Source organism: Schistocerca cancellata, chromosome 2 (genome assembly GCF_023864275.1).
Source record: "Schistocerca cancellata isolate TAMUIC-IGC-003103 chromosome 2, iqSchCanc2.1, whole genome shotgun sequence".
Lineage (NCBI taxonomy): Eukaryota > Metazoa > Arthropoda > Insecta > Orthoptera > Acrididae > Schistocerca > Schistocerca cancellata.
The window spans coordinates 330,949,707-330,967,557 of record NC_064627.1 but is presented as its reverse complement, the minus strand read 5'-3'; the positions used below and the strand labels follow the sequence as shown (position 1 = coordinate 330,967,557).

Below are 17,851 nucleotides of genomic sequence, written 5' to 3'. Positions count from 1 at the left end.
CCGCAATATCCTTTCTTCCGGGAATGCTAAATTGAAAATTTTGCAGGAGAGCTTCTGTGAAGTTAGGAAGGTAGGAGACGAGGTGCCGGCGCTAGTAAAGCTGTGAGGACAGGTTATGAGTCCTGCTTGGGTAGCTCAGTCGGTAGAGCACTTGTCCGCAATAAGCAAATGTCCTGAATGGGAGTTTCAGTCCGACACACTGTTTTAATCAGCCAGGAAGTTTGGTATCAGCGCACACTCAGCTGCAGAGTGAAAATCTCACTTTGTGAGTTGTCTGAAACTACTCCTCAAGATTTAAGAGTAGTATTGTAATGTGCTCCTAAATGGCTGCATCAGCTATTTTTATTTGTTCACTCTTCAGTCAATCACACATATTCCCATCTATTACATACTTTGCCTTAATTATAATATACAGAAAACAGCCACCAAAAAGAAAAAAATATTAAAAACAAATAAATAATGATATAGTTCATACAAGGTTGTATGATTTTCGCAATCAGCAGTATTGGTACTGAAAACCCTGTTACAAGTCTTTTGGACTATATTCTCACATCTTTTTTCTTTCTCAATGACCGGCATTCCGTCAAAAACAAGTTTGTTACAGCAAGAGAGTCTGGCCATATTACAATTAAGTTTGCATAAATTCTTGGCCTTTCACTTAAACAAATGTAGTAACGAGATAATACTCTACAAAATTAGTGACTCTCCACTAACCACAATTTATGGGATGCAAAATAATCATTAAATAATATTTGTCAACATGAGGTATGTTCATTTCATTACAGAAACTTTAATAAGGGCTGAATATCTCCTAATAGAAATATTTTCAAATGCAAAAAATATAAATGTGTATCATTTGCATTTCAAAAATACAAATAAAACTTACATTTTTTTCTAAGCCCTACTAATCTATGAGACAAAAACTTTTATTATTATTATTATTATTATTATTATTATTACTGATATGTGCTTTGCAAGACGAACTGCATGACACAAAAGAACATATTGTATTATTTTGTATGCAGACAACTATGAAACAGAAAGCATTCATTACATGAACTATTTCACTGATATAAGATAACAATAAAAATTAACATATTATACATATAATTTAGAATTTATATTCTTGTTGCATTTTGTGGCAACTGTGTAAGACACACATACATAAGTTGGCATCACATGAATCCCACTCTTACAGAATATGACTGCAGCCAACACTGAGTAATTTAGAAACTGCAAACTGATTTTTGTGGCTCATGATGACAAAAAACTGAAATTATGGAAATGTATTAAAGATACTCATTTTCTGCACACAGTAACAGATCCAAGCAAGTACACTCAGACAAAAACTGTTGAACAAACAGCCAATAGTTGTTACAACTGGAAAATGCTCACCAGTAAATACAAAGTAGAGATTAATCTGAACGGTGAAAAAAGACAATTTCTTACAATGAATATCCTACTTGTCCTATCTTCTTACACACTAGTCTCTGCTTACTTGTTTTTTTGTTGGCAATTTGCCCATAATATTATCCATAACAGCTTTAGTGACAGGATCAGTGGCAGGGAAACTAGGAGCTGCAGCTTCAATAGGCTTTCTGTCCATGACAGCTGGAATAGGCATTGTCGTAACTACTGGCTGGCTTAGTGGGACAGCTGGTGCACTGCAAGGAAAAAACCCACACTCAACATATATTAGAAATGCCATTGCAAGACACAGATAAAAGGGCAAATGAGTAACAGTCAGCTGCTGCTGAAGAATACTTTTCCTTTTACAGGAATGTATGAAGCCAGCAGTTTGAAGTACTTATGACATTACTAGCAGTAACATGAATGTTATTCACAAAATATGGTCATATGTAAACAACTGCATTACTTTATCTTTTGGTAACTAAAATTCCTTCTCTCATTCCCTGTGTCCCATAATGCAAACTGACAAATACGAATTTACATTGCAGTTTCCTGTTTTAAATTTCAGCTGAACCCATTAAAGAAGTGCTAGGCTATAAACCAGATGTAAGATGATGTACACCTTAAATGTACTAAGTATTTATCCTCCATTGCTTTAAAATATTATAAAGTTTTGTTTGAGAATCCTTTATCTAAGCAACTCAGATAAAATAATTATGTTAATATGCTAACTGGCTCTCTAAATCAGCACTAGCATCGCAGGCTCGTAAGCACAATTATTACTTCTTCAAGAATTAAATAATAATAAATACCATATGTGCCCTAATGACAATCTAAGACCAAATATGTAGATTTTGGAGAAAAAATAAAAAAGGTCTTGCAATTTGTAAACTCTGTTTTCCAAATAATCTCACTTTTCACTCATAAGGGAAACTCCCCATCATACCCCCCTCAGATTTAGTGGTAAATAGCCCCGTCAAAAACTGAACACAGATCAGGCATGAATGAAAGAAACAGATGTACTGAACTGTGAGAAAAGAAGAAAAATAGAAACAGTGATCACAGGGCTGGAATGCAAAGTGGGAGATCCGTGTTCACAACTCCCTCGTACCCACCCCCCTCCCCACACAAAATTATGAACTGCCCATCCAGTCATTGACAATGTGTCTGTTCTCCTCCTGTAGTCTTGGCAATTGTCATACTAATAACTGGTTACAGAATATGAGTCATATGGTAAGAATATATTACTGTCGCAAGTAAATGTGCTGAACTGTGAGAGCAGGCAAGATGCCGCATACACCTCTCTCAGAAATGAAAGCAACAAATGAACAGATATGAATTATGTTACAACAAAGGAATTCAAGACTCAAAACCTCCAAAACAGAATGCAAGAGTCATAGTATGTGAACAAATAGGAGGTACATACGTCTGGAGGTCCCTTCCTTACACCCCACTTTGCAAATGGACATCACACCACAACAGACACAAAACTGAATACAGTAAACAGACACGTCAATGACCAGATGGACAGTTCATCATTTTATGGAAAAAAGGAAAAGAGAAAGAAAGAGGACACAAGGGAGATTTGAACAGGGGTCTCCCTCTTTGCAGTCCAAAACTGACCACATAAACACAACGCCATGGCTATTCAAATTTGCTTAATGTTGCACATCTTGAGCGTGAACTGTTCACCGTTTCTATTTAGCTTCTTTTTTCACAGTTTTTCCTGTTTTCATGCTTGATCTATATTCAGTTTTTGATGGGTTTTCCAATGGACCATCTTACCACTAAATCTGACGGGGGTGCATTTGGGAGTTTCCCTTGTCAGTAATAATAAGACCAACATTCCGTAATTATTTATGACTCTTCAAACATTCATAACAAATAAAAACATTACAGATGCTGAACTGAAGCTATACAAAAACTGAGATAAGCAGCTTGAATTAACTATTTCCAGATGCTGACAGAGAAATTAAATAATATCAATGAAAATGCCATAATTAACAAAAGCTTCTAAGGAGAAGTGTACAATGATGACAATGCAGGGTACTAATTCATCATATTTGTTATTAGTCTATGCACTACTTTGATAACAGCACTCTGAAATCCTCAGGGAAACCTCAGATCACTTAAAGCATCAACATTAACATAATATATTTTGAAAAGTTGGAAAATGTAACAATTTACACATCTTATTTGACACTAGGAGCTCATATAGTAAAATCAAATTAATATGGGGCATCATTAACAGTTAAAGAGGGAAATAAGTCATAGGAGATATCATTATTTCTATAAAACAAAATGAAAGCAATATATAAGACTTTAGACAGATTTTTAACAATTATCATTTAAATAAGTGAGAAAACTTGCTGCAAACATTTCAGAAGACAAAGCCAAGGTGTACACAGAAACAGTAATATGCAGAAAATTCTGTGCAATTAATATGGGGCTGATAATAATATTTCCCATAAGACACTAAAAAGTTATGACCTAATTATAGCTCATCTTCTATGGGACACACATTAATTCAGTATAATTTCCTGTACCGGAAAAAGAAGCCATTATTAGACCTCTTTCATATAATGGTGAGTATAAAAATTACTGAGCAGTTTCCTTCCACCATTTTCCTGAAATTTTAACCCTTTGACTGCTTTGGACATCTTAAGACACAGCTGTACTTCTATCCCATTCACCCAAAGATCTTCAAAGTTTGAGTTATTTAGTTGAAATATTTGCCGATGTTTGCTGTTTGGAGGGAAAGTATCCTGTTGATATTTTTAACTTCTCTTTACGTTTTTGGATTTTAGTCATACTGGCTTGTGGGTATTATTCTATCCGTTATGCTTATCTACAAAGGCAAAGCTAATTTCATTTTATCAAGAAAACAATACAGTTATCTATTCATTCTAGAGATAGTAGATTTGACAGTATGTCAAATTTTTCGATACTGAAAATGGTTTTGACTCTTTCCCGGAAACTCAATGCAGAAGTTCTGAACTGTATACTTCAGAAGGTGTAGCAAACCACTTATTCATCCTACAACAGATGTCACTGATTAATCATGAAAATACAAAGAATCTGAAAGAGATGGTGAAACGCTGGAGAAAGGAGCATGTTTTAGCAACACATTTCATTAAGAAAAAGTCATTTTTCTTCATTTAAGCAAGCATTTTTATGATCTCACCACCACATATAGTAGGCAGATAATAGTCATATTTTATGATATTCCTAATACTAGACCAGATGAAATCTGTAGAGGAAGAAACCAATCTATTTATCCACCTACCATGGCCAACAAGCAAGAATCACTGAATTCTTGGTTATTAAAGCTCAAAAATACAGGTTAAGTGTATCAAAGGAAAGTATACCGAGAAAATTAATAAATATGACACAGAATTACTGGCTAGTACTTAGTTAAAGGAGGTGAAATATTTAATGCTTCTAATACACACACACACAAAGATGGTATGGAGGAGGTAAAGTTTAAAGTGAAAGGCAGGATAATAGCAACCTACTTCTACAAAGGTGAAACGATCGGGGGGGGGGGGGGGGGGGGGGGCTTTTGTGCCATCACCTTTTGTTCTTTCTGTGTGTTATCTGCAATACTTGCCTGTCACATTTTTCATTTGATGCCTACCTCCTCATTTTTAGCTACTTTTGTCAGGTGTCCCCCTCTCATCCTGTAGTAACCCACATTTACTTTTTAACCCTCCTCACTCTATCCCTCCTACATCCCCTAAGAAGGAATTAATAGTTCTAAAAATTAGGACAATGTCATCACTTTTACTTTTATGTGAGTCTGTAGGCATTACTAAACATTTCACTTTCTGAAGCTGAGTACTGTAACGATACAGTATTTAAAAACAACTTATTGTTTCTTTTGTATTTTCCTTCTCATGGCTAGGGCAAAAAGTAACCATCACTGGTCAGAGTTGTATTTTTAAACCCTCCACCAGTCATGCTGTTGTATTTTGCACAAAACCAGGCAGTTTTTAATTGCCTATCACTTCTCAGAAAATTTGTGCCAACTCTTCATCATGACAGTACTCTTACATGCCGCCTGCCGCTCATCGCCACTTTATTGTGGCTCCTTTTATGCCCATAAACGATTTATTTAATATACGCCTGGCTGTTGTACAGAATACAATGTGCAATCGCTCTTTTTCTGATTGTTTTCAGTCATGTTTATTTTCCATAAAGTGGTTTTTTACAGAACATAAATACAATTCTTTTTATGTTTCTCTTATTGTTAATATTATTGAGTAGAATAGTACAAATTTTGAATGTTTTTATTATGTGGAGTCCAGTAAAACTTGGAGATATTCCTAGAATTTTGTAAAAATTAGAAGTAGAGAATGAAAAAACAGCTCAATAATAATCAACTTAAAATACTGAAGAAAGCGATTCCATCTTGATTGAGGAACAAATACCAAATGCTGGCCACGATTCTGAAACTGAAGTAGAGGGTAACAATGGAGAGGATGCAGATAAAACAAAAACTGAAGATTTTTATGTTGGGAAAAAAGTAGCTACAAAATGGAGCAAATCATGTTTACTGAAATTTTCAAAAATTATGGAAAAAATATAGGAAAAATTTTACAGTATTACCAATTGACGCATTTTTGAAAATTTTTGATGTAAACAGGACTGATGGAATTCTAAGAAACACTAATTCAAAAATTGAAAAATTATGTGCAATGTGTGAGTGGCCCTGAGATTCCTCTGATTGAACTAGAGAAGAACTATTCTTATTCATGTCAACTTGAAAAAGGGATGAATTGTTAATGTCAAAGAGTTGTGGGCGAAGAATTTGACGGGACTGACACTTTTGAGAGTGGATTTGAGTTCTCGCAGGTATCAATTAAGTTGGAGGAGTCTTCAATTTTATGTCAGCACATCCCGGCAGGAAAGAAGGAAGCTTCAGAATGAAATTTTCATTCTGCAGCAAACTGTGTGCTGATATAAAACTTCCAGGCAGATTAAAAAGGTAGAGCACTTGCCCGCCAAAGGCAAGGTCCCGAGTTCAAGCCTCGGTCAAACAAACAGTTTTAATCTTCCAGGAAGTTTCAAGAAGGAAGCTTGATAAACTTGCTGCCGTAAGACATAAAAGTATTTTTGACAGCTTTGTTCAAAAGCAAGAAAATCTTGCAGCATGAGTGTATATGTTACAGTTGATGAAATGCACCCAATTCATGGACACTGTTCACGGATTCAATATATGCCATCAAAATCTGTCAAATATGCATCAAAATGTATGCAATGGCAGATGTAAAGAAATTTTAATGTGGAAATTTGGAGGCAGGATTCCACTGCACTTATATTAATAATATCATTATTAATTATATTATCTTGGTAAACAAATACTAGGCTCATGCTATGTTTCAAATTCACCAGAATAAGTTGTAAAGCATCTTGTTGAGGAGTAGTTAATACAAACAGAAATATATCAACTGATAATTGGTGATCATGTACATTATAAAAGAAGAATTACACTTTTAGGAAATATAAGAAAAAACAAAGGCATCACTGCTCTAGAAGACAAGAGGTTAGATTCTTCAATATTTGGTTACTGAACAGACCAAACTCCTGTGTTTTATGTAACCAAGATAAGTATAGTAATTATTCTAATGTCTACAATGCATGATGGTGGAGAAATAGACCTAGAAAGTGTAAACTAGTAGCATTATTCTGGAGTGTAATAGGACCAATAATGGAGTGGACATGCTGGAAAAATTATGTGCCACATACAACAAGAGGGTGACCCTCATTAATTTGTTTTGCCTTATAAATTAGCTGGAGTGAATAGCCAGGTGACGTATGTAATGCTGAAAGAGAATGAATGACAAGTTTTACATAAATTTTTTTTTTAATATGTTGTCCCTTGAATTAATGATGGAACAATTGTCTGCCTCCCAACAGACCTCAAAGCATTTCTTCAACTCCAATATCCACAAGCCTCAAATTCGGCTTCATCGAGCCCTCCAACGACAAAAATGTGTGGGACATGCACCCTTTGTGGGAGGTCAAAAAACAGCTTTGCAACAATGACTTGTAGTATGTGTGGTCACATTGTATGTAAAACTCGCTCTTCAAATAAACTGTCTGCAATAATTGTCAATAACAACAATTTATAACTGTAAATAATTAAATTCTGTTGTAATACAAAGAGCAACAAAAGTTTCTTGATTAACAGCAAATAAACAATTTTTTCCAGCCTTCAGTTGCAAGGTAATTTTACTCATTTACCTAGGTTTCGATTCCAATAATGGAATCTTCTTCAGAACAAAAATTAAATTATTTTGTGAGCCAAACACTGGCCATGTCACAGATTAAAAATTAAAACAATAAAGACGCATAATCATAAGATTATGTCAGCCAAAATTAAAACCAACACCTAGTTTTCGAGCCGCTTACGTGTGGTCCTGATTTCTGGCCAGCGTAGCTCCGTCTACGTTCGCCTTAATGGTTTTAATTTTGACTGACATAATCTTATGATTATGCGTCTTTATTGTTTTAATTTTTAATCTGTGACATGGCCAGTGTTTGGCTCACAAAATAATTTAATTTTTTGTATAGTTTATTTGCTGTACATTTCACAGTTGCTGACATGCTGCAATATGTTAAAGATTTTCTTGATTAAAATTCTTTTTATAGCATAACAAAATTAATACAAATAGATACCAAAAAACCATTCTGCTTTTAACACAAAATGATTAACATATGTTAATTAATACATTTAATTTAAAATGAAAGCAGTACTTGAAGCTCAACAACATACTGTACTTTGTGTGGTGCGTGACCTCTCATGTGATAGATACTGGCACAACCAGTGGAAGGTTAAACAGTCCTATTTTATATGAAATTAAGTTTCATCTACATTTAGAGTTACTGTTGAGATAGCCTCACATAAGTGACAACTTTGCCAATACATGAACAGAAAGTTCATTCAAAATAAGGATCACTGTCAATAAGGATCATAAGGTGCCATGCAGTGAATCTTACCAACGTTAAAAGCTTTTCACTGACAAAAGTCTACTTTAGTTGCTATAGTGTAAACAATTTATTCGATACAAATGACATTCATCTTTCCACGACTTCACAGCCATGAAATCACTCCATGTGGTTCTATTCGCAGGACCAGATGCAACATATCAAAAACTAAACAAGAAACTGAGTTGAGGATGAGGCCAATTTATGTCCATAGATACACTGCTTGACAATCTCACAGCGGAAGAGAAAGTGCACGTCCACAACCTGCAGAGTCATACACAAACTGAGATGGAAAAGACCAGCCCCACTGTTTGCTGATTAAAACTTTATTGTAGGGCAATTTATTATACTGATAAGCTATTAAACAAAGCTGGTACATAGGACTGTGAAATGGTACAGAAAGTTCATTTTTCACATTCTGAATATGCATGTTTCAATTCCTCACACTCTCCACTGGAAGTTAAAGAGCCAAAATAACAGAGTTTCTTCTATCTCTGGTAAGAGAATTGTAGGAACTTTTGCAAACAAACAGAGATCAGATGGTGGAGAAAAATTCTCTAATCAGAAAATCTTCCACCATCTACTGGAATGCAAATTCCAAATGATTTTCTTAGGAAACATGGCAAGAAGAGTGTTGACGCATATGTGTGCAGCTTTTCAAAATCACCATCAAAACACATAACCTACCATAACATGCTTCACGCTGTTTCTTGACTTACAATGCAAAGAAAAAGTACTAATTTGTTCAACTATGCAGGAGAGACAACATAGAGGCATTTCTCAAACCATTATTTATGAAACATAAGCTAAATACAAAATCATGAGACATGATTACTCTGGCCAGCGCTTACTTTCCAAGACGTAAAATTTCCTCTTCTGAAGACAGGTTTTGGCCAATAATTCTATCTCACAATTTTAGTTCTCTTGAGTGATGCTTTCTTTTGATAAAATTAAATACAAACAGAATACAAGGTCTACCTGTCAGGAGTCAAAGCAGGAATAGCACAATGGGGTGTAGGGCTTTACATCAGGAAAGAAATGGAACCCAGCGTAGTTGCAATAAGGTATGCAAACGAACGACTGATGTGGATAGATTTGACAGTGTCTAGCAAGAAAATTAGGATTGTGTCAGTATATTCACATTGTGAAGGGACAGATCAAGATAAGATGGATAGTTTTTATGAGGCACTCAGTGATTTAGTTGTTAGAGTAAAGGACAAGGACAGTGTTCTGCTCATGGGTGATTTTAACGCCAGGATTGGAAATCGAACAGAAGGGTATGAAAAGGTTATGGGTAAATTTGGAGAGGATATGGAGGCCAACAGGAACGGGAAACAACTCTTGGATTTCTGTGCCAGTATGGGCTTAGTAATCACAAACTCCTTTTTTAAACATAAGAAGATTCACCGGTATACTTGGGAAGGCAGGGGAACCAGATCTGTCATTGACTATATAATAACAGATCAGGAATTCAGGAAGGCTGTGAGGGACACACGTGTATTCAGGGGATTCTTTGATGACACTAATCATTATTTAATCTGCAGTGAAATTGGGATTGTGAGGTGAAAGTGCAGGAGGTCAGGTCCATATGTAGGAGGATAAGAGTGGAGAAACTTCAGGATAAGGAAATCAGGCACAAGTACATAACAGCGATCTCAGAAAGGTACCAGTTAGATGAATGTAGTCATTTACAGTCATTGGAAAAGGAATGGACAAGGTACAGGGCCACAGTACTAGAAGTGGCTAAAGAATGTCTTGGAACAGTAGTGTGTAAAAGTAGGATGAAGCAAACAGCTTGGTGGAATGATACAGTCAAAGCAGCCTGTAAAAGGAAAAAGAAGGTGTATCAAAAATGGCTACATACCAGAACCCAGGTAGACAGAGAAAGTATGTTGAAGAAAGAAACAAAGCCAAACAGATAATTGCAGCATCCAAGAAGAAATCGTGGGAAGACTTTGGAAACAGGTTGGAGACTATGGGTCAAGCTGCTGGAAAACCATTCTGGAGTGTAATTAGCAGTCTTCGAAATGGAGGTAAGAAGGAAATGACAAGTATTTTGGACAGGTCAGGAAAACTGCTGGTGAATCCTGTGGATGCCTTGGGCAGATGGAGGGAATATTTTGAAGAGTTGCTCAATGTAGGTGAAAATGCGATCAGTAATGGTTCAGATTTCAAGGTAGAATGGGATAGGAATGATGATGGAAATAGGATCACATTTGAGGAAGTGGAAAAAATGGTCAATAGATTGCAGTACAATAAAGCGGCTGGGGTGGATGAAATTAAGTCGGAACTCATCAAATACAGTGGAATGTCAGGTCTTAAATGGCTGCACAGGATAATTGAAATGGCCTGGGAGTTGAATCAGCGTTGTGGGTAAAATCTTCTCAGTTATTGTTGAAAGGAAAGTGCGAGTATTAGTTGAGGACCAATTGGATGAAAATCAGTGTGGGTTTAGGCCTCTTAGAGGTTGTCAGGACCAGATCTTTAGCTTACGGCAAATAATGGAGAAGTGTTATGAGTGGAACAGGGAATTGTATCTATGCTTTATAGATCTAGAAAAAAAAGCATATGACCGGGTTCCTAGGAGGAAGTTATTGTCTGTTCTACGAGATTATGGAATAGGAGGCAAACTTTTGCAAGCAATTAAAGGTCTTTACATGGATAGTCAGGCAGCAGTTAGAGTTGATGGTAAATTGGAGTTCATGGTTCAGAGTAGTTTCAGGGGTAAGACAAGGCTGCAACCTGTCTCCACTGATGGGAACAATGGCAGGAGGGTGTACACAATGAGGAAATCAAAGAAAAACTGGGAATGAACTCTATAGATGTAGCAGTCAGGGCGAACAGGCTTAGATGGTGGGGTCATGTTACACGCATGGGAGAAGCAAGGTTACCCAAGAGACTCATGGATTCAGCAGTAGAGGGTAGGAGGAGTCAGGGCAGACCGAGGAGAAGGTACCTGGATTCGGTTAAGAATGATTTTGAAGTAATAGGTTTAACATCAGAAGAGGCACCAATGTTAGCACTGAATAGGGGATCATGGAGGAACTGTATAAGGGGGGCTATGCTCCAGACTGAATGTTGAAAGGCATAATCAGTCTTAAATGATGATGATGATGATGATGATGATGATAGTGGCTTCTAATCTTTGCAAATGCTGGTCTGAAGCCCTTATCAACTTCAAAGATGGATAATATATGAAGTGTGCATAAACAGTATTTTGACATTTAGAGTTTCTGATTTTGTACCTTCTTGGCATATAAATTACTGTGCTAATAACTTCACAGATGGGCAGTTTCAGTTGTTGTATATTTTGTACATAAAATATAAAGGAAAACAGCAAATGCAGCATACATTACACCACTTAAACAAAATGTACAAGGTGCCATCATTTCCAGTAATTGCATATCAACAAAAATTATTCACATACCTTAACTTTTTGGGTTTGGCATATTTTCTTGGATTGCCAATAACCGATCTGATGACAGATATAATAAGCACTCATTCTGCTACAGTCTAAGGAACAAATCATGCATGAAACAACCACAACTCTCGCATCAACACTGATGAAGTGAAAAAGTTATTTCAGTAGATCACAATCAATCCCAATGTGCTAGAGCATACATCACAAGCATTCTGTATATCTCATTCACTGTAAAGCTTAGAGGGTGTATTGCATACAAAAACACTAAACTACGCTGTGAAAAGGATGATACATGCTCCTCACGTGAAACACAGTAAACAGTATAATTAGAATTCCATCAAAGAGTAGCCTATGACAAGTGGTTCATAAACTATCTTTGTAACTATTAACATATTTATTCATTTCTTGAGTTAGTAGAACATGCAGAACAAATACTACAATCAGGTAGTGTGGGCGGAGCAATGGAAAGAGAAATGACTAAGAAGCAGCAAAACACTTTCATCATAGCCCAGTAGTCAAATCATGTAAGAAACTGCTGAAAAATGTGTAATATTAATAAAAATTCTTCAATGCCTCTGCAGTTTTACCATAAAAGTACAAAACTTTTAGAGAAGCTTCTAAGTCAAACATTAATGCTCTAAATAATGTTTATAGTCACTATATTTTGTTCATATAAGCAGCGGCTTAAGTCAAGAAATAATGCCAATTACTGCTAGCACTCGAGAAATACTCGACACTAGATGAGGGTTGCCACTTGGTAACTCAGCACCAGACAGTGGCTCCAATGCACATAACTTGGCACTTATAGATAGATTAGGTACATACAACTCAGCAGGGAAGACAGCATCTAACCAGCAGTCAAAGAGATAAGAAGGTAATGTTCTCAAAAATTTGTCACTAGCCGTGCAATAATGAGATATCCAGCCAATCATAGTTTGGCAATCAAAAGGGTCATTCTACTGAGATGCTATTAACAAATTCACTGAATAAGTAATAAAATGTGTAAGAAGTTAAGCTCTATGACTTATCTTAAACCTTTGATTGTGTGAATCACAAAAGTTTACTAAAGACGCTAAGTTTCTACGAAACACCTGGATAAGGAAGTGCCTGAATGGTTTCTTGTTTAATAAGTACAGAGTGATTAATCCTTAATGCAACTGTCTGGTGGGGATTTTGTTGCTGCGTTGGCTGCCAGCCTGCTGTGGCACTGATAGGTAGTACATTTCTTCTCGGCTGAAAGGCCTTTGTTTCCAAAGATAGCAGATTTTTGTTAGGTGATGCAGTACAGTATATTAAGTGAAAGTGTTTCAAGTGAAATGTCAAAATACAACTATTCTATTCACCAAAGAGTATTCATGTATCATTCATACAAGTGTGCAGAATCACAGAGTGCAGTAAGGAGATTGTTTCAAGAAAAAATTCCTGTAATTCAAGCACCTAATCAGAGTATGATTCATCAACTGATAAATAAGTTTCACAAAAAGGGAAGCGTTACTTATCTGAAACATAGACAACTACGTACAGTACTCACAGAACAAATTCTGGATAAGCATGGGCATGCTCCGGAAAGGGCTAGAAAATCAGTTTGACATCTTTCTCAGCAAATGTGAATTTCCTATGGCTTTGTTCAAACAGCTACAAAGATCAGATGTTACAGCCCTATAAAATTACTGCAGTGTGAGAACTTTAAACAGGGTAGCACTGCAAAAAGGTTGCAGTTCTGTGAATGTATTTTGAATAGCATGCATGATGGAGAGACTGACCCTCACCTAAATCTACTTTTCAGATGTATCATGGTTCCAACTAAGTGGATACGTTAATTCACAAAATAGCCATTATCAGAGTTCTGAAAAGCTTAATGTAATAAACAAGGCACCTCTGCATGATCAAAAAAATAGGAATGTGGTGCGCTATTAGCAGTGAGAGAATAATGGGACCCTTTTTTCCAGAAACAATTACGTGATAGATAGGGGAAAACAATTTGCAACCTTTTTGGGGAATTAACGGAAAGAGAATGTGCTTTCATGACCTTCCAAGCAGGATAGCACATACAGCCAATTCTCATTATGTGAAATTCATGACTGATGTTTAATATGGCGATAACTCTAATATGTGGCCTCCTCGTTTCCCTCATTTAAGCCCCAGCAATTCTTATCTCTGAGCAGGGAGAAGGGTGAGGGGGGGGGGGCCTTAAAAGAGAAAGTGTACAAATCAGATCCACACAATTTACATGAACTTAAAACTAGCATTTGTCAAGAAATTGCTGCCACTCACAGAGGGAATTGTAGAATGCAATGAACAATTTCCTAATCAGGTGTCAAAAATGCTTGAATTATGAAGGGAGGCAGTTCCAGCCTCCCCTTGCTTAATATAGGTGAGTAATTTACTTTTATTTTTAAGTGTTTATGTTATGTATGTTATAAATAATTGACACGACAAATTGTAATATATTTACTGGGAACCTCCTGTCACCCACACTTAGGGCACAGAAACTGGCCTCACTGGCCTGCTGCAAGCCACAAAAGTAATTGCATTAATGACTGATCACCCTGTATGATGCAGAAATTTGTACTACACTGTTCAAGCAATGCAAGGCAGGATGCAGAAATATATATACTACATTCTTCAAGTAATTCACAGGATATTTTATTATCTACATGGGAAGAAGTGAGATTGGCTATTCCCCAGTGTATGATTATTGGCCCATTAATACTCTTGTCTCAATCTACTATTTTAGTTTAATTTTGTTATTTGCACGTTCCTTGGATCGTAAATAAGACCTGTTCCTACGACTTTGAATGCTTTAATTTTCAAACTATAGTACACTTTTTGTGAATATGAGGTGTGTTCAAAAAGTAAGGTGACTTTATATTTTTATGAAAAAATATTTATTTATTCATCAATGTTCATGTTGTCCCCTTCAAAGTAATCTCCTTCAGATATAATACACTTATGCCAACGCTTCTTCCAATCTTCAAAGCACTTCTCATAAGCACTTTTTCCTACAGCTTTGAGTAATTCCAGTGATGCAGTTTTTATTCCCTCAATCGTTGAAAATCTTTGTCTCTTCATAGGTCTCTTCAGTTTTGGGAATAGGAAAAAGTCACAGGGAGCCATATCCGGTGAATATGGTGGCTGAGGATCATCATTGATGTCATTCAAGAGTTCCTGAGCGATGACGAATCAGCAGGTGCATTGCTGCGATGCAAAAGCCATGAATTGTTTTCCCACAATTTTGGACGTTTTTTGCATATTGCGTTTCGCAAACAGCGCATAATGTCAAGGTAATGCTCCTTATTGACCATACGACCTTGAGGCAAAAATACATGATGCACTACACCACGGTAATTAAAAAAAAACACTGAGGAAAACTTTTGTCATATGATCAAACTTAGCATGCTTTTTTTGGTCTTAACTCTTTGGGATGCTTCCATTGGGATGACTGGGCTTTGGTTTCAACATCATAACCGTAAACCCATGTTTCATCACCAGTTATGGCCCTTCTGAGCAAACCAGGATCATCATTGATGTCATTCAAGAGTTCCTGAGCGATGCTCATACAATGGTTCTTCTGATCATAATTGAGAAGTTTCCGAACAAACTTCGTTGACACAAGTCTCATGCTCAAAACATCAGTAAAAAACTGCATGACTTGAATCAACCGATATGCCAATGTCCTCAGCAACTTCTCTTACAGTAATCAAACGATTTTCCAAAACAATTTTCTTCACACCTTCAATGTTATCAATTGTTGAGGCACTGGGGTGCCCAGAGCAAGGTTCGCCATTGGCATCTTCTCAGGCTGTTGGAAGAGCTTGTACAGTCGTGGACAAAACGAGCGAGACCTCTCAACTTTTCGTTATGCTGATCTGCACAGCTTTAAAATTTGCTACACAGCATAACAGGCAAGTCAACAAAGTAAGTTTATAAGTTGATATTGCAGACGACTTCAAACAAAATTTGAATGTAGCTTCGTAAAAGTTCCGTTATCAAACGATCTGAGTTGCTGGCAAATAAAGTTTATCCTCAGTAGACAGTATATATTATCATTATACATGAGGTGAAAAGGGGTTCGCCGGGTGCAGTGGCTGAGCAGTTCTAGGCGCTTCAGTCACGAACAGCGTGGCTGCTTCATTCACAGGTTGGAATCCTACCTCAGGCATGGAGCATGGATGTGTATGATGTCCTTCAGTTAGGTAGGTTTAAGTAGTTCTATGTCTAGGGGACTGATGACCTAAGCAGTTTGGTCGCATAGTTCTTAGAGCCTTTTTTTGACCTTTCATGTTAATTTTCTTTACATAAACGGTGGTATCTTTAGATTGCGTTGACCACCAGCATCCGCAACAAACGCCGCAGAACGTTTCAGGGAAAGTCTTGAGTACATAGGAGATAAACATCCAAATTATCCATTAGTTATAGGTGGAGACGTTAATCTGGCATCCATTGACTGGGAAAATTACACGTTTATCACAGGGGGCAGAAGCAAAGACTCGTGTGAAGATATTCTAGAAGTGCTCTCAACATACAACCTTGAGCAATTGGTTGAGAAAACAACTAAAGATGGGAACATATTAGATATCTTGGTGACAAACAGAACTGATCTTTTTGAAGAAGTTAATCTAGAAGAAGGTATTAGTAAGCATAAGGTCATTGTGGCTTCTACGTCAGTGGAAGTTGCTTTGGCAAAGCAAATAAAAACTATTATATAATGATATCTTCATAGTCAGCTCCAAGCATTCACCGGGCGACACAAAGATACTGTGCACCTTTGGTCAGAATTTAAAGGTAATGTCCACCATGTGCTAGAGAAGTCTGTGCCTAGCAAAAATATAGGGGAGGGAAAGGATTCACCTTGGTACAACAAACATATTAGGAAGTTGCTGAGAAAGCAGAGAATTCTGCACAGTCGTTTTAAACGTAGTCACTGCCCCACTGACAAACAGAAATTATGCGAAATGAAAGCAGCTGTCAAAAGGTCAATGAGAGATTCTTTTAACAAATTTTAAAGTAATATTTTATCTGCAGATTCTAAAAGTAACCCCAAAAAATTTTGGCCGTACATAAAATCTATGAATGCTACAAATAATTCAATACTTTCTCATGCTGACAGTACGGGTAATGTAATGGGTGATAATAAACAGAAGGCCGAAATTCTAAACCTAGCTTTCAAAAACTCATTTACGGTAGAGGACTGTATCACCATTCCCCCGTTCATTTATTGAACAAACGCAAGGATGACTGACATAGTGTTTAGTGTATCTGGGATTGTAAAACAGTTACTATCCTTAGGGGCCAGGAAGGCATCTGGTGCAGATAGTAACCCCGCAAGATTGTGTGTTGACTATGCTACAAATATAGCACCATTCTTATACATCATCTATCAGAGATCATTGGAATAGTGGAAAGTTCCACGGGACTGGAAGAAGGCCCAGGTCATAGCAATCTATAAAAAAGGAAAGAAAATCGGATGCACATAATTACTGGCCAATTTCACTGACACTGATTTCTTGTAGAATCATGGAACATATTTTGTGTTCAGACACAGTGACCTTTCTAGACTCTGAGAAGTTCATCTGCAGAAACCAGCACAGTTTGAGGAAACAGCGGTCATGCGAGACACAGCTGGCCCTCTTTATGCATGATATACAACAGGCTCTAGATACTGGCTCCCAGGTTGATGCCATATTTCTCGACTTTCGAAAGGCGTTCGGCTCAGTTCAGCACGGTCGCTTGCTCCAAAAAGTGCGAGCTTATGGTCTATCCGATAACATATGTGGTTGGATAGAAAGTTTTCTAACAGACAAAGAGCAATATGTCGTCCTGAATGGGGTGACTTCAATAGAAATAAGCTTAACTTCAGGTGTGCCCCAGGGCAGCGTAATAGGTCCCCTGATTTTTACGATTTATGTAAACGATCTGGTTGATGATACTGACAGCTGCATTAATCTGTTTGCTGATGATGCTGTAGTCTACAGGAAAGTAGTTCACATGAAAGTTGTGAACAAATCAATGAGGATTTGCAGAAAATAA

General features: G+C 36.8%; 1 protein-coding gene across 5 annotated transcripts in view; it reads right to left on the bottom strand.

Annotated features, from left to right (window-relative positions):
• The window catches only part of LOC126161707 (zinc finger protein 346-like), a 136,107-nt gene that overhangs the window by 79,368 nt on the left and 38,888 nt on the right, over positions 1 to 17,851 (bottom strand). For all 5 annotated transcript variants that reach the window (XM_049917735.1, XM_049917734.1, XM_049917736.1 and 2 more), the window contains one exon: positions 1,499 to 1,664. In XM_049917735.1, coding sequence (XP_049773692.1) covers positions 1,499 to 1,664 — 166 coding nt within the window. The remainder of the gene's footprint in view (positions 1 to 1,498; positions 1,665 to 17,851) is intronic.